The sequence below is a fragment of the Schistocerca cancellata genome, chromosome 7 (genome assembly GCF_023864275.1).
Source record: "Schistocerca cancellata isolate TAMUIC-IGC-003103 chromosome 7, iqSchCanc2.1, whole genome shotgun sequence".
NCBI classification, from domain to species: Eukaryota; Metazoa; Arthropoda; class Insecta; order Orthoptera; family Acrididae; genus Schistocerca; species Schistocerca cancellata.
The window spans coordinates 365,598,830-365,621,682 of NC_064632.1; the positions used below are offsets into that span (position 1 = coordinate 365,598,830).

At 41.9% G+C, this 22,853-nt stretch overlaps 1 protein-coding gene across 1 annotated transcript in view; it reads left to right on the forward strand.

Moving 5' to 3' along the window:
• The first annotated feature begins 266 nt into the window (after positions 1 to 266).
• The window catches only part of LOC126092009 (39S ribosomal protein L4, mitochondrial), a 54,180-nt gene continuing 31,593 nt past the window's right edge, over positions 267 to 22,853 (forward strand). The window contains exons 1-4 of the mRNA XM_049907388.1: positions 267 to 454; positions 535 to 758; positions 843 to 1,067; positions 22,213 to 22,322. Coding sequence (XP_049763345.1) covers positions 358 to 454; positions 535 to 758; positions 843 to 1,067; positions 22,213 to 22,322 — 656 coding nt within the window. The 5' untranslated portion in view covers positions 267 to 357. The remainder of the gene's footprint in view (positions 455 to 534; positions 759 to 842; positions 1,068 to 22,212; positions 22,323 to 22,853) is intronic.

Consider the following 22,853-nt stretch of genomic DNA (forward strand, 5'->3'; position numbering starts at 1 on the left):
CTACTTGACAATAAAATCCATTCCACTAAATATTTCGGTAACACGAAGCCTACTTTGATGTCTAGAAATATTTGTGCGGTGCGATTACCCTATATAACAGAACGTATATTAAAAAGTAATCGCTTCATTCAAATATTTCTAGATATTAAGGTCGGTCTTTGCTGCAGCGTGTGGAAACAGAACCTCGTCCCGCCACTGCTGTGGCGTCACTTTAATGGCATGAAATATCTGAGTAACTTTTCGGTTTATCTTCATATCGCAGTACTATACAATAACTTTGGAGAGCGCCAGAGTGCTTATTTTTATTTACATCCTTGTTTATATTATTGGAGCGTGTACGCACTGTATGTTGCTATAATGTATTTGAGGGTTATAACGCCACAGTTTTTGCTGTGTAAAGGCATAAATGGCATCCGTGCATTGTCTTCAGACGCTAGTAGTATATTAGATAATGGTCTGTTTATTGATAGTTGAAAATGAAGCTTGCCGGCCGATTTATTCTTCTGTAGTAAGTTAGTTATTTGTGTGTTGTAGCTCGGAGCAGCGAGACTGCCGAAATAGTTCCCATTCTAACACCAAGAACTCTGAATTTTCCACCGCGTTTTGAGAAGCCAAGAGAAGCATGGGTGGAAAATATGGACACTGCTGAAGAACGAAAATTGGGAATTATAAACCTTCATCCAGAAATTTTTGGTGCACCACCGAGGATAGATATCATACATGAAAATGCAAGGTGGCAGCGAATGTACAGATTTGTTGTAAGTTTACCGTAGAATGTGACAGACGCCCCAAATATTCGCATAGTTCGAAATTTTGTACAAATTTCTGTTTTTGCTTGGCAGAGCTACGCACACACGAAGACAAGGGCAGAAGTTCGTGGAGGCGGTCGGAAGCCGTGGCCCCAGAAAGGACTGGGAAGAGCTCGACATGGTAGTATACGATCGCCCATATGGAAAGGCGGTGGTGTTGCACATGGACCACGATCTCCGACACCACACTTTTATATGTTACCATTTTACACAAGAATACATGGATTGATCAGTATGTTGTCAGTGAAACTTGCACAGGTAAATGTCTCTGGCGCATATTCTTATACTGAACCGTGATTTAAATCAGTAATTTAATTTTGTGGGCAGATGTTGCATACCACATAGAACAAGCCTGATTTCAGTGGTAGACCTACTCTGTTTTAGTTCAAGACTGGATGAGTTCAAATAGACATCTTCCAGGAAAGCACAAATGTCATGCTTGATAATCCTTAGTGGAAAAGAACACGTATGAGATCTGATTACTCCATTTGAGTTAACATAATGAGTATAGTGTTGTTACACGAGTCTAGCTGCCACATTATCACAAATAGAAAAATAATGTAGGAACTGTACCATAGCCCAATAAATAAATGTTACAAGTGCAGGCTATTTTCCTTGAATAGTGATCCCATGAACATAGCAATTATCCAAGAGGCTTAAGTATTCTTTTACCAGTGACTGCCTTTTGATCAGTTTTGAAGCTTTTTAGATACTTCAGTTAGGCTTCATGTAATACCACTTCCATTCATTTAAAAAAACAATCGACCAAACTGTCATATTCCTAGCAACTTCCTGTTGCATGTTAATTTCTTCACAAATTCATAATCAGAGAAGTATCACCTTAAAGTCTACCCAAGACCTAGAGCTGCATTGCAGATTAGTCTTTTTCCTAATTTTCCTTCCAAATGCCCTCCACCATTATCATTACAGAACCAGGCAAACACATCGGTCAGTATTAGAGACTCCAAAAGTAATCCATTACTCTTTATCAAAGCAGGACAGAACAGCTAAACCAAAGATTGCAGTACCATCTGTCAGCTTTGACCCATGACACCATCAAGATAGTGGACACCCCTTTTTAAAGCATTGGTTCTTGTACATGCAAACAGATGCAAATAATACAAGCCATTTTGGAATGAATTTTCACTCTGCAGCAGAATGTGCACTGATATGAATCTTAGCGGCGGGTTTAAACTGTGTGCCGGACGGGACTCAAACCAGGGACCTTTGCCTATTGTGGGCTAGTGGTTTACCAACTGAGCTACCCACCAGCAATATCTGATTTCCTACCTTCCAAACTTCTCAGAAATTTTCCTGCATAGCATGCAGGACTAGCACTCCTGAAAGAAAAGGTATTGTGGGGACATAACATAGGCACAGTGTGGGGGATTGATTCCAGAATTTTCACTCTGCAGTAGAGTGTACACTGATGTGAAACTTCCTGGTGGGAAAACAGTGTGCCGTGAGTCATGCCCGGGTAGCTCAGTTGCCCACAAAAGGCAAAAGTCCCAGGTTCCAGGCCTTGCCCAGTTTTAATCTACCAACAGGTTTCATGTCAGCACACACTCCTCTGCAGAGTGAAAATTCATTCAACCCCCAAGCTGAGCCTAAGCCATGTCTCCACAATATCCTTTCTTCAATGAGTGCCTTTCCTGCAAGTTACACAGGAGACCTCCTGTGAAGTTTGGAAGGCAGGAGACAATATACTAGTGGAAGTAAAGCTATGAGGATGGGTTGTGTTGTGAATTGTGCTCAGGTAGTACAGTTGCTAGAGCATTTGCCCACGAAATGCAAAGGTCCCTGTTTTGAGTCCCAGCCCTGCATACAGTTCTAATCTCCTGCGAAGTTTCAGTCCAAGAAACAAATAATTGCAGAAATACATGAAAACTAAAGGGACAACTGCAGGGATTAGATGGTTTGGGGTGTAGAAGAAACTAATAATACAAAAATCTTAATAATGAAGCCATACCAATGCAAATACTATTGCAAAAATAAGGCAAATAAAATCCTCAGCCAAAAAAAAGAAAAATAAGAAAGAAAAAAACAACAACAACTTGTATCGGAAATTTTACTTGACCTATATACTTCAAAGAAAGTCCAGGAACCCACACATAACTACAAAACCTGGTTCTGCAAATGTCATGTGACCTGTTTATTGTAAGGGCCATCGTCTGGGGCTGGAAACCATCAGGATGTAGACTGAGGACAGTCGGAATTATTCCATTTATTACTGAAAATACAAGTTGTTGCTTCTGCTGTGTCATCTGGCAGCTATGTAATCCAGAGAAGAATCCAATACCGGACTCATGGTAGCTGAGGACACTGCAGCAGCTCAGAGTGGAAATTGGTAACACCCTTATGTGGCAGTTTTGACAGCTACTGGTGAGATAGGCTGGCCCCATTGGTAGCTCAGATTGATGATAACAGTGGCCTCTATGTGTGTTTTGAGTCGAACTATACAGGGTGATTCAAAAAGAATACCACAACTTTAAAAATGTGTATTTAATGAAAGAAACATAATATAACCTTCTGTTATACATCATTACAAATAGTATTTAAAAAGGTTTTTTTCACTCAAAAACAAGTTCAGAGATGTTCAATATGGCCCCCTCCAGACACTCGAGCAATATCAACCCGATACTCCAACTCGTTCCACACTCTCTGTAGCATATCAGGCATAACAGTTTGGATAGCTGCTGTTATTTCTCGTTTCAAATCATCAATGGTGGCTGGGAGAGGTGGCCGAAACACCATATCCTTAACATACCCCCATAAGAAAAAATCGCAGGGGGTAAGATCAGGGCTTCTTGGAGGCCAGTGATGAAGTGCTCTGTCACGAGCTGCCTGGCGGCCGATCCATCGCCTCGGGTAGTTGACGTTCAGGTAGTTACGGACAGATAAGTGCCAATGTGGTGGCGCTCCATCCTGCTGAAATATGAATTGTTGTGCTTCTTGTTCGAGCTGAGGGAACAGCCAATTCTCTAACATCTCCAGATACTGTAGTCCAGTTACAGTAGCACCTTCGAAGAAAAAGGGACCAAAAACTTTATTGGCTGAAATGGCACAGAAAACGTTCACCTTAGGCGAGTCACGTTCATACTGAGTTGTTTCCCGCGGATTCTCAGTGCCCCATATACAGACATTGTGACGGTTGACTTTCCCGTTAGTGTGGAAAGTTGCTTCATCACTAAACACAATCTTTGAAACGAAAGATTCATCTGTTTCCATTTGAGCAAGGATAAAATCACATAAATCGATTCTTTTAATCTTATCAGCTGCAGACAGTGCTTGAACCAATTTCAGACGATAAGGTTTCATAACTAACCTTTTTCGTAGGACTCTCCATACAGTTGATTGTGGAATTTGCAGCTCTCTGCTAGCTCTGCGAGTCGATTTTCCTGGGCTGCTAACAAATGCTTGCTGGATGCGTGCTACATTTTCATCACTCGTTCTCGGCCATCCAGAACATTTCCCTTTGCACAAACACCCATTCTCTGTAAACTGTTTATACCAACGTTTAATACACCACCTATCAGGAGGTTTAACACCATACTTCGTTCGAAATGCACGCTGAACAACTGTCGTCGATTCACTTCTGCCGTACTCAATAACACAAAAAGCTTTCTGTTGAGCGGTCGCCATCTTAGCATCAACTGACGCTGACGCCTAGTCAACAGCGCCTCAAGCGAACAAATGTACAACTAAATGAAACTTTATAGCTCCCTTAATTCGCCGACAGATAGTGCTGAGCTCTGCCTTTTGTCTTTGCAGAGTTTTAAATTCCTAAAGTTGTGGTATTCTTTTTGAATCACCCTGTATTTTGGGATACTCAATTCCTCCCAGATCACTGCCTGCATTGTCCTCACAGGTGGATGACGATGTCAGATGCTGTGTAGTTATGCTGAATGCTGAACCTGGCCCACTGGTACTGTAGGCCTTTAGACCTATGTGACCGCTGTAGTTAAGGCCATCTTCTGCCCTAGGCCAGAGTAATGTTCATAGACCTCCTGACTTGTGTTGACATCAGTACTAGATGCTGGACTCTTATCAGCTGTGACTTCAGGTCACTGATTGTCTCATAGGGCACCACTGGAAGGCCAGCACTAGAACATTCTCACAAACAATATGTTACCATACCATAACCAGAGAATTGAGTGTGAATGATTTGAACTTCACTGATTGTGTGCCAAAGGTGGTGGGGGTGGAGTATTTGTGTCACTGAGGAAAGGTTCTGCTCTATGTCATCATCTGTAATGACCGAATCAATTCTGCTCTTCCCAAGTCATCAGTCGTCTTCATTTCTGCTACAACACAATTTATTACAGGATCTTTACTGCTTAATTAAACACTTGCTAGATGTTGTTGCAGCCTACTTCTAGTCTGACCAAAATTACTGTTGAATTGACACTTCGGCAGGAACGTGTGGAGCCATGGAACAGACTTGGAACAGACTTGCCACATCACACATGAAATACACATGCAATCTTACATTTCATTCAGCTCACTCCAACAGGAAAGCTATTCACTTTATGAATATGGAACTTGCATCAGTGTGTTCTGAAAAAATTACACCATGTTTTGATTTTAGTTTCATCTGCAGCAACACATTACTGAGGTGATATTCGGACAATTTAGGAAAGTACATTTTCTCACAATGTTACCGAATTTTCGATGTTTGGGGAAACGTTTTTGTTGTTGAAGTAAGGAGAATGCATTATGCAAGTGAAATCTGAAGACTGCATCATATTTTCATATGTTCAAAACCGGAACTCTGTTGGAGATGCCAAATGTGAGATAATTTGAGTTAAATAAGGCTCCGGCTCTCAGCTGATACACATCTACAGAGCAGCAAGTAAAGTGTTTATCTTTTCCTGTGTTTTCCATGTAGTGCATTTCGTGCGTGTTTCTCTATTTAAGACGTTTAATCTCATGTTTTTGTAAGTGTAAATTCGTCCAGTGTGTAGCACTGTAGTTGCTCACTGAACAGCCCGCTACAGAGCTCATTAACACATCAGCTTCCATTGGTGACAAATCAGGAAGGTAGCAAGTTGCATATCTAGGATTGTCTGCTTTTGTACTTCACTTCTTCTTCAGTTAGTCTTGTTAGGATGGCTAGTATGTGTGCATGCTGTGTGCAGAAGCAGGAGGAGCTGGTTGTGGTTCACGAACAGCTGAATGCACTTTTGGCTACGGTCAGTCACCATCAGGCTGCTGCCTCATGGTGTAGCAGTAGTGGAGAATTTGACGCATTACATGAGGCACCTGAGGTGTCACTTCTTTTGCCCACAGACTGTGCTTCCGAGGCACTTCCTAGTGCACAAGACACAGTGGATCCGCCCTCACAGCATGGTGAGTGGCAGATGGTTGCTCACTGCATAGGGCCAATGTGTAGACTGGTCACCTGGCCTCGCCCATTCACTCTGTGAGTGGGCAGGTGTGCACTCCTTCAGCAAGGTCCAAGCAAGCACACGGGGGAGGGGGGATTTACTAGTTATTGGGAGCTCCAATGTTAAATGTGTTATGGAGCCTCTTAGGCAGATAGCAATCAGGGCTGGAAAGAAAGCCTATGTGTGCTTGGTGTGTCTGCTGTGGGGCATCATCTGAGATGTGAAGGCAGTCTTGCTTGTGGCTATCAAGCGTGCGGGGTGGAGTCATCTGCGTGTTGTGGTTCATGTCAGCACCAGTGACGCCTGTCGCGTGGATTATGAGGTGATCCTCAGTTCGCACAGGTGGCTGATGGAGGTGGTGAAGACTGCTGGGCTTGTGCATGGGGTGCAAGCAGAGATTGCAGTTTACAGCATTGTTCCCAGAGTTGATCGGGGTCCTTTGGTTTGGAGCCGAGTGGAGGGTCTTAACCAAAGGCTTCGTCAACTCTGTGACAGTCTTGGCTGCAGATTTCTAGATCTGCATTGTCGTGTGGGGATTTGTAGGGCTCCCCTGGACAAGTCAGGTGTGCACTACAGTGCACAAAGGAAGCGGGTACTTGGGTAGAAGAGTACTTGTGGGGTGACATGAGGTGTTTTTAGGCTAGGCAGTAGTATAAGTTGCTCTGATGAACACTCGCCAGTCGGTATGCAGCAAGGGAAGTAAAACAACGCTCCGTATAAAGACACACTTCGACTTTCACAATTTATCAGTAAACTGTTGAAGTATTTGTAATAAAGTTCCCGAATTTACTGCCCTCCAGGTAAGTTCTTGATCTCAAATTATTCTTGGGACCGAGAGCTGGCTGGAACTCAAAGTGGAAAGCTCTGAGATACTTAGTGAGTCATGAAACATATATAGGAAAGACAGATTACATGCCATAGGTGGGAGTGTTCGTTGCAGTTCACAAAGATATTGTCTGTATTAAGGTCAAAGTTGAGTGTGACAGTGAAGTCATCTCGTCGCGTATAACAGGTGTAAGTGAAACCAAGTTAATTTTGGGGCCTACGGTCAATAGCGCATAAACACCCAGATCATGCAATACTGTTTGGAGGCGACTTTAACTTGCCAAGTGTGAACTGGGATGTCTATACATTCATTGCATGGGGTTCAGACAGATGATCATATGAAATACTTTTGAACACGTTTTCTGAAATGTTTGTTGAGGAGCTAGCTGGGCAGTCCACACGCACTGGAAATATGTTTGACCTTGTAGCTACCAATAGGCTAGACCTTATTTACAATGTCAGTATAGAAATAGGTTGTATCGATCATGATGTTATTATAGCAATTATGATTACAAAAGTTAATATATCAGTCAAGAAGTCTAGGAGTGTTTTTCTGCTAGATAGAGTAGATAAGCAGTTATTAACGTCACACTTAGACAGTAAATTGCTATCACTTAGTTCCAGTAAGATGGATGTAGAGGAATTATGGCCAAAGTTTAAGCAGATTGTAAATAGTGGTCTGGAGAGTTATATGCCTAGTAAGTGGATAAAGGATGGAAAAGATCCATCATGGTTTAAGAACAAAATTAGGCGGTTGCTGAGGGAACAGAGACTGTTGCACTCATGGTTCAAAAGGGAATGCATAAATGATGACAAGCAGTGGTTAGTAGACATTCATGCATCTGAGAACGTCTATGGGTGAAGCATACAACAACTACTGCCGTCACACCTTAGCAAAAGATCTGGCAGAGAATCCGAGAAAATTGAGTTGTATGTAAAATCGCTAAGCAGGTCAAAGGTTTCTATTCAGTCTGTTGTTGACCAGTCTGGTGTGGCAGTTGAAGATAGCAAAACAAAAGTTTTAAATTTCACATTGAAGAAATCATTCACACGGGAGAATTGTACAAACATACCATCATTTGACCATTGGGCAGACTCCCACATGTCCATCATAGTAAAAAACATACCTGGAATAGAGAAATAACTGAAAGATTTGAAAGTAAATCAACAACAACAATTGAATGATAAGGTGCATTATCTGGTACAATTGTTGATTCGTTTCTAAGAGTTGGTATTAGTGAATCTTCAAACCACTATGTAACTGTAATATGGTTCGTTTCTTTGTGATAATCTCCTTAAAAAATTAAAAAAAAAAATGTGGGGGACTGTTTGGGAGAAAATCCCGGAAAGTGCCTGCATGAAGTTTGCCATCCTTGCCAGAAGGTATTGCCATTGTTCCTCTAACTGTGTTGTCTATCCAACCCTTCTTGACAATGTGACCAGAACTGACCCACGTTTTGTCAAGCCACATCACTTCATCGATATTTATACAACGAATACCCCTTAAAAATTTGCATCGCCATGCAGCTGTATACTCCCTCTCCATCAACAGTTTATGGCCACAGAAATGTCCACATTGAAGGCTAAGGTTGTGTGAAAGTGTGGATGCGGATGTCCGACTGCCTTGAAAAAGTCCTAATTTTTTAAGTGTGACCAGTAACTTCCTGAGCATTGGATGTTCCTTCCTGTGATAGTAATCATAAACATTACAATGAATCATATCCTCAGCAAACAAATCGATATTGGTAATCTGCTTATCCATATGATGGTTTTTTTTTCCCAAGGGTGTTAAGTTTTGATGGTTCTTCAGCTTCCTTTTCTTTGTAGAACAATTCCTTCCCAATCTTCACAACAGTGTTCTTGTGTATATTGAAAGCTGCAGCAGTTCTGTTTATCACTTTGGTAATGGAGAGCCACCATTAAGTTTTTCATTCTCAAATTAGACACGTAATGCACAAATCATTACTCTTGACTGTCCTCTTATGGCAATCCTCTGTGGCCAAGAGAACAATGTCAAAATCTTGCACTTACAACTTTCAACGAACTTCCCACTGACAGCATTGAGCACCACACAATGGACAACAGTAACAACGAATAACAGTAACAATTCCTACAACCATAAAAACGAATACACAGAAAGTTACAGGGCGCAACAATCACACAGGACAGCAAGGTGACTGCAAATGAAGCCCACTGCAAGCAGGAAGTGTTGTTTGGGATAAAGATTTGGCAACTTCGGGGATTTGCTGCAGCTGCAGGTAGCATGCTATTGGTAGAAAGTGGCCTGTGTATGCCACATGGTTCTCTCCCCTTACCGCTTCCATCCTCGCTAAAGTAATTTTTGACAGACTATAGTTTGTCTAAAGTAATGTTACAGGAGTAGTGAAGGCAGTTCAGTCTGCACTGTTCTAACTATTTTCTGCTGAATTTCTCCTCAGTTTCTTTTAAGAGTGTCAGGTGACTATCTTCCTGACCTGGAAACAGTGTTGAAATGTGTACACTTCCTGGCTGGCAGCTGGCAACACTTCCACATGATTAACACTGATGGTTTGAATTTCTTAATAATTGTGTCCCATAACATTCCCTTCCACTTTTTCTGTCTGTCTTGTTAACTGCCTTACATATTTACATTCACTTTGAACCTTTTGTTCAGTTGATCACAAAAAATCTAATCCTACCTCAGCATTATTTTCAAGGCTTGCTTCTTTTTACCCTTTACTCTAAAGTCTCTTACATATTAGTATGAATCCATTCCAAAGAAATTTCAATAATGATTGTTCCCGTGCACAATTTACTCTCTTCATGAGGCAAAAGTAGACTGCTCAAATAAAAGCTAGTATCACCATAAAACTGGTGGTTGATTCACTGATTGTCAAGATATTTTTTCTGTGCTTTCCTTGATATCTTCAAACATGCTGTAATGTTAGATCTAGTGAAATTTATCCTTTTTATGCAATGACTAATTTACTATTGTCCGTATTAAAAGGCATTCTAAAGTAGCATTTAGGAAGGTTAGGTTTTGCATGTGTAACATGCTAAAAGGTTTCTCTGGCCAATACAACACTGGTTGAGTTCCTGTACTTACCATGGTACCTATAATTGAAGCAGGAAGGTGAAACTTTGTTCTGACAGTTTCACACTTGGTTCCGTTTCCTAATAATGTACTTTGTTTTAACTCTAATTTTGTAATCCCCATGAATGTTATTGTAGCAATTTAATGTTACTGTGTCCGGTGAAATCATAGAATATAACGAGTCATTGCCAGTCCTCAGAAAATGTGGCTGCAGCATTGGTACTACTTTTTAGTCTTGTGCTTCCATGTTTCCTAGGAACAACTGAACCATTTGTCTGTTTGAACTACCTGTGCTAGACAAATGGTGACTAATTCTGTGACACAATTTCTAATATCTCCTTTTGACATAACAGCATGTATATCTCTTTGCCCTGCCACAAGTAACTCTTGATTAATTTGGACTTGTGCCGACTTATCAATAATTTTCCATTTGACCGAATCTGGATGAAATGTGAAACACTGGTAAGAGAATTTAAACTTGCAACTATAAACTCTACATTAATATATACCATAGCTTTATCTGAATAAACTTATTGTAGAAATTTGAAAGAAGAGTGCTATATCGCTTTTTATTATAGTACAATGTGCCGTATCCCTGTTGGAAATTCTGTTTTTGCTTGCTGCAATCATAATAGAAACTGCTGTGGTGTCAACAATTTGTACTTAACTGTCCATGTGTGGGATGATGTATCACTTCTTGTGCCCTTTCAGTTTCTATTCTCGCATCTCCCAAGCTGTTCACTAGTTCACGCTGCACTCTGGCTGTTATCGGCTTTTCACCTAGTGACCTTAACTGATTCTGTATCACACTTAAGTCTTTACTCAATTTTCCCATTGTTATTTTCGTTTACTGTTGCTAATCTCTTGTTATTTTGTGCATTGTTCTCATTATGTTTAACACCCCCAGTTCTATATTTGTATTTTGTGTCATATGCCAGCTAACTGTTGCTTCTGTGTTCCTTGCTATTTCTTATACTATCCCTATTGTACTACTTAAATCTGTGATGTCATCATTATCTGCTGTCTCGAATATCAGTTTTAAAAATTTCCCACCAGCATCTACCCAACCTCTTTTTCTTTCATTCTAGCATATCTGGGATTATCTCTGTCATCTGCTGTAACTGAGCCCGAAGTTTCTGTAGATATATTAGCATTTCCCCTCTTCCCACTTCCGTAGATATATTAATGAACATATTCTGTAAATGATGAATTTATTTCTTACCTTTCAGAGTGAATTTTAATGAACCATTTGTGGTTCATGAGAAGTATATCTGGTTGTCATCAGAACAAAATCCCATTTTCCAACAGCTGGATTTTAATTACCTCTCCGACACCAGCTAGCGGAAAGGAATTACCTTGAATCCTCTCCTCCCTCAGTAAAAAGCATGTCTACAAAAATGTAGTATAGCAAACTAAAAACATATTAATCTAGGTAACCCAACACAAAATTAAACACAATACACAGTTATTCTATCAAGTATACCTAGACCTAAGCTCTTAAGGTATAATCTGTGTTACTTTTGTTCCAATAATATTAATGTAGGTAACCGAACACAAAATTAAAGACAACATACAAGCTCTGCGGTACTCTCATTCCAAGTGGTAATTTCTTTTTCTGTGGTAATGGTGCAGGTATTTGCAGTAACACGTCAACTGTACTCTTAGAAGGTTTAGCTGGACTAACAAGTACAACTGAAGTTTTCATTGGTTATTGCATGACATTTGCCAGTGAAGTCATCTCCACTACCTGGTATGGTCCTTGAAACTTTGTCAAGAATTTCTTGGTTTTACCCTTTGGAATGTAGGGATTTGCTAGTGGAACTCTTTGTTCTTCTCTCTAGTGAGGTAAACTATTTGTACCCTGCCCAATCCACTCTTGACACTCCAATGCCTTTGTGTTTGCACATTTCACTCATTGACAAACTCCTTTTTAATGTTTTTGCAAATTGCTTCATATGTTCGCTCTGTATTCCTATCTTTGGATGCACTTAATCAACAGATGTTTACATCTGTCACACATACTTTGCACTTTGTATGGTGAAAGCCCTTCCCTATGTGGATTTTTGAGTTGTACATACTCACTGCTTAGCCTAAATAGACATTACAGTCTAAAAGTTGACTATTCACATAGTGACTTAACATCTTCACTGTGGTGCAGTGGACTCATTCTGTACAACCATTAGCTTGTGATTGGAACGGACTAGCCCACAATTATTGGACTCTCAATTGATGATGTAGTTGTTTCATCAGAACAGGCATAAAATTAGTTTGTGGATCTGTGACTGTAGTTTCTGGTACACCAAACTAATCAGTTGTTAGCCATGGTTTGAGATATAGTGCTCGCTTTCTGATCTGGTTTTGCTGTCATTACAAGGTATCTTGAAAAATGGTTAATCATTGTCAGTACATACTGATTAGCCAATAAACTCCTATTAAATGGTCCTAACAGGTCGATTCCTATCATCTGAAAAGGTTTTTCCAAATCTCGTAACCTCTGAAGTTGAAGCTGTATCTTTTGGTGACTCAAATTTGTTCATTGTGCACATGAACTGCAACTTTTTACATTTTGTTCCTCATCTTTACATCATGTTTTTCACCAAAATGTGTGTGTGTGATCATCTGTCATTACTCCTACATCCATCTCCTGATAGTACATGATTATGTGCTTGTCACAACACATTGGTTTATAGTGCTGCAGGAGTAACAATGTATGTTCTGCTTTAGTTGACTTACAGAGTACAACTTCTTGCATAAGATATGTGGTTGTTTACTGTACCCTTGGAATTCTGTATCCACTGCTTTCACCTTTTTCAAATCTACCAAATTCAATCCTGATACTTGCAACACTGCAATTTTCCTACTGAGCGTAGCATTTGTGTGCTTGAACCAGGCATATGAACTACATCATACTGAAACTCATTGAATTTCAGCCCGTCTTGTTAAATGACGTAAAGGTTCTTTTAGTCTCCATAACCACTTCAAGGTTGTATGATCTGTAACTACTTCAAATTTACGGCTATATAGACAGCAACAGAAATACAATGCTAACATCTGGTTTTCTGTAGTAGAATAATTGCACTAAGCCATATTCAGCTGGTGAGACACATAAGCTACTGCATGCTCTTCTCCATCTACAGATTGACTTAAAATGATGCCCAAAGCTGTATTGCTTGCATCACATAATAATATAAATCCTTTAGTAAATCAGGAAAAATTAATATAGGATCTGAAGTCAGTATATCAGTCAAATTTTGAAACACTGCCTGACATTCTGGTGTCCACTGAAACACAACCCCTTTTTTCAATAATGTAGTCACTGGTTGTGCAATTTCCACAAAGCCTTTTATGAATTTTCAGTAATAATATGCAATATCCAAGAACTGATTGCAATTGCTTAACTGTTAATGGATCTGAAAAATCATGCACAGCTAAAGTGAGACAAGGATCTGTCCTCACTCCATCTTCACTAATAATATGCTCCAGGTAATTAACTTGTGGGTGGGCAAAATTTATCAAAGCTCAACATGAGACGAGCTGTTTGAATTGTATCAAATACTTCACTTAACACTTTGCATTTTCATCAAGATCTTTGGGGGGGGGGGGGTGAGAAAAAGAAAGGTCATCATCCATATCCATTTTTGTGTTTGCAGTTAATCAGATAGTTCACTTAGGCACTCTGCATGTTCATCTAGATCTTTTGAAAAAAAGAAAGAAAGAGGGAAAAAAAAGGTGTCGTCAACCAAGTAGACGATGCGTGTTTTTGGTTTTAAACCTCGAAGAACTCCATCTAACAAGTGGTGAAATGTTGCAGGTGGATTTTTTAACCCAAAAGCATTCTGTGGGTAGTGACCATATGGTTTTGTAGAAGCTGTGTTCAGGCTATTTTCTGGACGCACTTCAATTGTTGATACCAAGTCCTTAATTCTATCATAGAAAAGACTTTACATTTCCCAGGTTATCCAAAGTTTCAGCAATATTTGGAATTGGATCTGCATTTACTGTATGTTCATTTAAAAAACCTATAATCACAACAGAATGTATGTTTTCTTCTTCCGTCAGGTGAATTTTTCGGCATGGTTTCTGTGCTTACTGACCAAGGACTATCATTGTGTTCTATTATTCCTTCTGTAAGCTGTTGACCTACAAAATGTTCAGTTAATGGCTGGAGATGTTTTGTAGCCTATACTGTTTACAGTGCACTGTTACAGGGCTACCTGTTGGAATGCATTGCAGCATTATGGTTGTGGCTGGTAAAGGACCTGAATTAAACAAAGCTCTGTATCAAAGTAACAGTGACTCCATGACTGATAGATCATTACCCTTTCAGTGTTTAACCTCATTATGTAACACTGATGTGCTGACAGTTTGCTCAACACTGTAATCTATTTCTGATCCATCAATGTCGTCTTTTTCGATTACCTTTAGTGTAGCTACTATCAATCCCTCCAGGAGAATTACTTCATTCATTACAAAATTATCCATGCTAATTGGCACCACAACCTGGCCATTTATTTCCATAGCTTGGGACAATGGTTCTATTAAACATAAAGCTTGTTGTGGGACATTGATATCTATCATAACACAAATAAACTTTCCTGTACCTGCTGGTAGTATGTCATGTGAAACAACTTTTAATGTGCTTGTACACAGTTTAGTTGGTACTATATTAGCAATGGGTGTACCTTGTGACACAGAAACATTTGCAACTGTTGCACTCAATTCAAACTTCTGTTTAGACGAAAAGTTGCCTCATCACTGAACACACACAATCAAGAAAGTCATCTTCCCACTGCAACACTTCACCTGAAAAGTTATAACAAATGCCATAGTCACGTGGCTTTAAAGCATGTACTAACTGTAACCAGCATGGACACACATGTATACATTTTCTTAAAACCTTCCTCAACTTTATCTCTAGCTTCTTAAGTTCAATACTTGATTTCCGAATAGATTTCTTAGGATTACGAAGGTATGATGCTCTGACACGATCCACATCCCCTTCAAAAACTTTCAGTCATCTTGTGCTTTTCCCTTTACACACACATCCAATTGTTTGAAATTGACTATACCATCAGTGGATTTTTTTGCCACACGGGGTAGCCAATTAAACTTTAAAAGAAACACTTGTTGAACTGGAATTACAAATTCACTTGTAGCAAACTGCAGAACACAAAAAGCTTTATGCTCATGAGCCGCCATTGTGCATGAGTAGTGCTGCAAGTGGGGGAACAAAAAATCAGTACTCGCACATGTGCTTATCTAAAACTTTGAGGTACTCTTTAATTGCTCCCTTGAACGAATACACTACAATGCATACAGTTGATACTATTAAAATTTATAACTGGGACATTCTTTTATGGACACCCTGTACTACAAGTGGCATCCGTTTAAACCTGCTTACTGTATTCAAGCCTTGGGCTCCCTGTACAATTTTTACCGCCATATGTCCTTCCGTTGCCAAATTGATGACTCTGTGATGCTTTAGGTTGTGTTCTATCAGTAAAACTCTTCTTTTAGTCAAGTTGTGTTACAAATTTCTAATTTTTCCAATTCCTTTAAGTGCCACTTCATTTACTATTCAATCTACGCATCAAATCTGTAACATTCTTCTATAGAATTCCCCCCGCCCCCTGCGGGTCCGGGGGTTAGAATAGGCCCAAGGTATTCCTGCCTGTTGTAAGAGGTGACTAACAGAGTCTCACACTTTTTGGCCCTGTAAATTCAGGTCCCATTTCATGGTTTGGCCTGCCACATTCCAAATTCTCAGAAGTGCAGGCCATATGGGGAACGGCGTGGTGCATGAGTTATCCATACTGCCCTTAGATTCGATATCCTGAACCTCTTGTCATCATGGCTTTGCACCTCCACCTACAATTCAACTATTTGGGTGACGACACTTCCCGGGACATGTCATCTTCTTCAATTGTCTCCTGTCCTCTTTCAACCCCATGACAATATAGGATTTCTCTGTGCCCAATATCCAGCACAGTAGTCAGTCCGTTGTGGTGGGGCCGTCATGTACCCATTTGGTGGTAGCCCCCTGACAACACAGGGATCGCACTGCTGATGCCTGATCTGTAAACTCCCCATGTATGCCAAGGAGTAGATGCCTGTCTTCCCTGGGCATCAGGACTCCCAGCAACGGCCATCGTGCCAAGTGGCCTTTGCTGTGGCTGGGTGGAGCCTGTGGGGAAGAACTACTGATCAGAGTGGGTGGCATCAGGGCGGATGACACACAATGAAGCAGACTAAGTCATCTCTTGTTGGTGACCGAACGGCACCAGCAGTCTCTAAGAAGGGCAAGATCGAGTACAGTGCTGACAGGTATGACCCAAAATCATTTCCCTCCCTCGTCACACCACGGGAGGAATGTAGGGCTACAGAAAGAAGAGAGCCCTATTCACCTCAGTATTTAGTCTGTAGCAGAATGGGTGGGGACTCCTTTCTACCTACAAAGCCTCAATTTTTTGTTGAACATCTTGAGAATAAGTTTGGGGAAGTGACAGCGCTGTCCAAGATGAGAGGCGGTGCAGTCTTGATTTAGACAGCATACCCAGTCCAGTCCCGGGCGTTTCTCACTTGTGACTGGCTGGGTGATATTCCTGTTTCTCTCACTCCCCATAGAAGTCTCAACATGGTCCAGGGGATTATTTTCCATCATGACCTCCTCTTGCAGTCTGATGAAGAGCTATCTTGATTTAGACAGCATACCCAGCCCAATCCCGGGCGTTTCTCACTTGAGACCGGCTGGGTGATATTCCTGTTTCTGTCACTCCCCATAAAAGTCTCAACATGATCCAGGGGATTATTTTCCATTATGACCTCCTCTTGCAGTCTGACAAAGAGCTCCGCACCAATCTAAAATGGCAGGTTGTTCATTTCATACAGCGTGTTTACTGGGAATCCAAAGACTACAGGGTTGCTACCGATGCCTTCATCTTGGCCTTTGGGTGATTCATTGCCTGTAAAGGTCGTCATGGTTTACCACTGTGACATTAAACCATACGTCCCTCCCCCTATGCGGCACTTTGAGTGCTGGAAATTCGGGTACGTCTTCCCGCTGCACTTCCAGTGCCACATGTCGAGACTGCAGATGTTCATTGCATCCAGGTACTCCATGTGCGCCTCCTCCCACTTGTATCAACTGTGGAGAGTAGCACTCCCCCTGCTCGCCAGACTGCACAGTACTCCACGAGGAGCGGAAAATCATGGCGTACAAGACCCTGGACCGGTTGATTTACCAAGAGGCTAAACGTAAATGTGAATGATTACACACTGTTGGGTTGATGTCCACATATGCTGCAACTACATTATCATCGCCGTCACAAATACACTTGTGCCATACACTGTGCCACAAACAGTGGTCCCTCCAGGTCGCTAGAATATGTCTCCCCCCTGGCGGTAGGGAGCAAATCTACTTACGTTGATTCCAAAGTACCTACTTCTGGAGCAAGATCTCCCCCCAAATGCAAGGGACATCGGTCCCCTCCCCCCAGCTGGAGAAGCAACAGTCTCCTTCGGCTCCTCTCATGCGGAAGGGGTCCCTTGGGACCGTCTCTCCAAAGGTCTCCATTGATGCCACAGAGGACACTCAGTAGTGGCTAAAGGAGCCAAAAGCTGCTGGACAAAGAACTTCATGGCCTTCCTCCATGCCCTGAAGCTGCTTTGGAGAAGTCCTCCCAGCAAGCCCCTAAAGAGAAGTGAGTTGGCAACCAAACGAAGAAGTCTGCTAAGCAAAAGGACCCTCCAGTGGCCCAAACACCACCACTCCCTACCAATTCTGCATCTGAGGATGTGGGGATTGTAGTGTCCCCTGAGGGCCTGGATCTCACAGCTGCCTCATCCACAATAGGAATGGATACACATAATCAATGGCAGCAAGTGACCCTGAGGCATAACCTACCTCCCTGCGCACTTCATGCCTTACCAGCCTCACGATAACGTCATCCTCCAGTGGAATTGCTGCGGTTTTTTCCACCACCTGGCTGAGCTACAGTAACTGTTAAGCTTTACACCTGCTTTCTGCATTGCCCTCCAGGAAACCTGGTAGCCGGCAATGCGGACCCCTGCCCTCCGTGGCTATAGGGGATATTAAAAGAACCGTAGCGACTATAATAAAGTGTCAGGTGGAATTTGTGTCTATGTCCTGTACTCTGTATGCAGTGAACCTGCACCCCTTCAAACCCCTCTTCAAGCTGCGGCTGTCAGGATAAGGACGACTCAGGAAATAACTGTCTGCAACTTATATCTTCTTCCACATGGTGCAGTATCCCTGAACGCATTGGCTGCACTGATTCATCAACTCTCTAAACCTTTCCTACTTTTTGGAGATTTTAACGCCCTTAACCCCTTGTGGGGTGGCACCGTGCTTACTGGCGGAGGTAGAGATGTTGAAACTTTGCTATCTCAACTCAACCTCTGCCTCTTAAATACTGGGGCCCCCACACATTACAGTGTGGCTCATGGCACTTACTCGGCGGAGGTAGAGATGTTGAAACTTTGCTATCTCAACTCAACCTCTGCCTCTTAAATACTGGGGCCCCCACACATTACAGTGTGGCTCATGGCACTTACTCGGCCATCAATTTATCCCTCTGCAGCCCAGGACTTCTCCCATCTGTCCATGGGAGAGCCCACAATGACTTGTGTAGTAGTAACCACTTTCCCATCTTCCTGTCACTCCCCCAGCACCATTCCCCCTGACGTCTACACATATGGGCTTTAAACAAGGCAGACTGAGAAGCTTTCACCTCTGCTGCCACCGTTGAATCTCCCTCTCATGGTACCATCGATGTGGTGGTTGAGTGGGTCGCGAGAACAATAGTTTCTGCAACGGAAAACACGATCCCTTCTTCTTTAGAGTGCCCCCAGCAAAAGTCAGTACCTTAGTGGTCGTCAGAAATTGCTGAGGAAATTAAAGAGCGTCAGCAAGCTCTACTGCGGCACTCTTCCCTAGAGCACCTAATAGCTTTTAAACTGCTCCGTGCCCGTGTTTGCCAGCTTATAAAAAGACTGAAACAGGAATGTTGGGAGAGATACTTCTCAACCATTGGGTGTTATACATCACCTTCCCAAGTCTGGATGAAGATCAGGCTTGTTTGTGGGTACCAGACCCCGACGGGTGTCACTGGCATTAATATCAGTGGTGTGTTATCTACCGACACAAAAGCAATTATTAAGCACTTTGCTGAGCACTATGCTCGAGTCTCCGCATCGGGGAATTATCCCCCAGTCTTTCGCACCCTCAAACAGCAGATGGAAAGTCACTGAACATCACAGTAAACCCTATAACGCTCCATTTACAGCGTGGGAGTTCCTCAGTGCCCTTGCACATTGCACCAACACAGCTCCTGGGCCAGATTGGATCCACAGTCAGATGATCAAACTCTCTCGTCCGACTACAAGCGACATCTCCTCGTCATCTTCAACCGTATCTGGTGCGATGGCATCTTTCCATCGCAATGGCGGGAGAACACAATCATTCCAGTGCTCAAGCCTGGCAAATACCCACTTGTTGTGGATAGCTATCAGCTTCACCAATGTTCTTTGTAAGCTGTTAGAACATATGGTAAGTCAGCAGTTGTGTTGGGTCCTAAAGTCATATGGCCTACTAGCTCCATGCCAGGGTGGTTTCCACCAAGGTCGCTCTACCGCTGATAATCTATTTTACCTCAAGTTTGCCATCCGAACAGCCTTATCCAGACGCCAACATCTGGTTGCCGTCTTTTTTTATTTACGTAAAGCTTATGACACGGCCTGGCGACATCATATCCTTGCCACATTATATGAGTGTGGTCTCCGGAGCCCACACTCATATAATGTGGCAAGGATATGATGTCGCCAGGTCGTGTCATAAATTTCCTATCGCTCCGTACTTTCCATGTTCAAATTGGTGCCTCCCATAGTTTCCCGTATACAGGAGAATGGGGTCCCGCAGGGCTCTGTATTGAATATATCTTTATTTTTAGTGGCCATTAACGGTCTAGTAGCAGCTGTTGGGCCATCTGTCTCACCTACTCTGTATGCAGACGACTTCTGCATTTTGTACTGCTCCTCCAGTACGTGTGTTGCTGAGCGGTGTCTACAGGGAGCCATCCACAAGGCGCAGTCATAGGCTCTAGCCCATGGCTTCCAGTTTTCAGCCGTGAAGTTGTGTGTCATGCACTTCTGTCGGCATTGTACAATTCATCTGGAACCAGAACTTTACCTTAATGATGATCCACTCATTGTAGTGTAGACATTTTGATTCTTAGGATTGGTTTTTGACGCCCGATTGATGTGGCCTCCTCATCTTCGTCAGCTGAAGCGGAAGTGCTGGCAGCATCTCAATGACCTCTGCTGCCTGAGCAACACCAACTGGGATGCAGATCGCTCTACGCTGCTGCAGCTCTACAGAGCCCTTGTTCAATCCTATCTTGACTATGGGAGTCTGGTTTACAGTTCGGCAGCGCCCTCAGCGTTGCGTTTACTCTACCCAGTGCACCACTGTGGGGTTCAACTGGCAACAGGAGCTTTTAGAATGAGTCCAGTGACCAGTGTCCTGGTGGAGGCCAGAGTCCCTCCATTGAAGGTTAGCCATGCACAACTGCTCGCCACTTACATTGCACACATTCATAGTTCTCCTGAACATCTGAATTAGCGTCTCCTTTTCGCACCCATCGCGGTTCATCTCTTGCATCGGCGGCCCAGGTCAGGGCTTACGATTGCAGTTTGTGTCCAGTCTCTTCTGTCTGAAGTGGGGTGCTTGCCTTTACCACCTGTACTTGAGGTCCATTCACGTACACCTCCTTAGAAACACCCTGCACTGCTATCCATAGAGAATTACCCACATTGAAGAGTTGCTTCATGCTGACCTACCAGTAAGACAAACGTTTACTCTAAACTTTCTTACTCACGTGGGAGTGGACAATGAATGGCCAAGGAATATTCTGTGGACAGACAAACCCCATTTCCATCGCCAAGGACATTACAGTTCACAGAATTGCAGGCAACAGAAAATCTGCTCGCTTATCAACCTGTAACTATGCATTGTGGCTTGACGGCATTGTTTATCCTCGGGCTACATTTTTTTGAGGAGATGATTTTTGCAGGTCCTGTCACCTATATCATTACTGGCAAATACTATGAGAGCCTTTTGCACATCAACATTATCCCAACCCTTCAGCAGCTATGGATGAGTGGGTAGGATCATTTTTATGCAAGATAGCACTGCTCCGCACATAGCACAGCTAGTGAAGCAGTTGCTGCATTGGCGTTTTGGAAATGCTATAATTATCAGTCATCTTTTCCCTACAGCCATCCAGCCCACTGATCTTAATCCATGTGACGTTTGGCTGTGGGTTTATCTGAAAGGTGCTGTATTAAATGCTTTTAATTCCAAACGTAGCTGAATTGAAGGCACGCATTGCGCAACATACTCTGAATGTGACCCCTGAGACTCTCTGATCTGTTGTGGAACTTGTTGTTTCTCAATCTCAACTTTGTTGCAGAAAATGGTGGACAGCATATTGAAGCATGTTTTGCGTCAGTCGCACAACAATGAAAAACTGATTTTCTTGTTGCTTTTTATGCAGTTTTTGTTTCGGGAACATAAAAACTGGTTTTTCCCATTTGATGCATTATGACCTTGCCTTGGTGTATGGGCTTACTTAACTAACCGTGTCATTACTGTAGAAGGCTGAACCTGTGCAATCATGCACGTATCACATTATGGTTGGTTTAATGTGGAACTCACAACATAGTCATTGTATTGTGTGATTCATCTGTCATTTGTAGCCAAACACATTTATGTTATGACATTTACGGCACCATCCAGTGGGAAAATTTTTGTAAGTGTCCCCCTCCCCAGCTTGTAAAATTCTCCGCTTCTTTATTAACATACCTTTCAAATTTTATGTCATTCTGAGCAGTGGTTCTTTCTTTACAGCATTTTAAAACTCAGTTATTATCACTCTGTGTATTAACACACTGCTTATTAATTACTTCTGTTTCCATTAAGTTTGACAATGAAATGATTGTATTCTTTTATTGATACCTGAATTAAAAGTTTTGTTAACATAACAATTTTAGAGGCTTGATAGAATCAATTTTTTATGAATTTACATTTGGTTATTTTCAGGATGATCTTCACATTGTCAGCTCTTTGGAAATACCAAATGATGACCCTAAGTTTATAGAAGATCTACTGGAATGCAGAAATTGGGGCCCATCTGTACTGTTTGTGGATGAGTGAGTCTCTTGGTTGTTTTATTTGTTTTCAAATTTTGTTACAGTGAAATTGTGATTAGGCAAGCCAGGATAATAAAACAAATCATCTTAGTCATTTATATCTTTTTCCTTTTGTGACTGCTTGTGTATAAACATTTAGTTCAGTGATAGCTAATTAATATGAAATTCAGCCAGATTTCACAAAAGAGTCAAATATATCAAAACATGGGGGTATGTTTTTACAAGTGATTCTTCTTAAAGTACGTGGTAAGATGTTTCATATATTCTGAAATAAGTTGTAAGTAATATCAGTTGATTTTGCAAAGCTACCTGGGTAAGTTAGGGCTGCAGTTAGAATTTTAAAGAAGCTAGTCAAGCCATAATGAGATAGTAGATCTGACACATGAGGTATCAGCGTGATATTAATGCCAAAACCTCCTTGATTGTCATTTATTTCCATCATCAACTTGCTATTCAACTGGGAATGACCAATATCAGATATTATTGGTGGAATACAGCGGTGCGTTAGGCATCTCTTGCATGGAACAATGC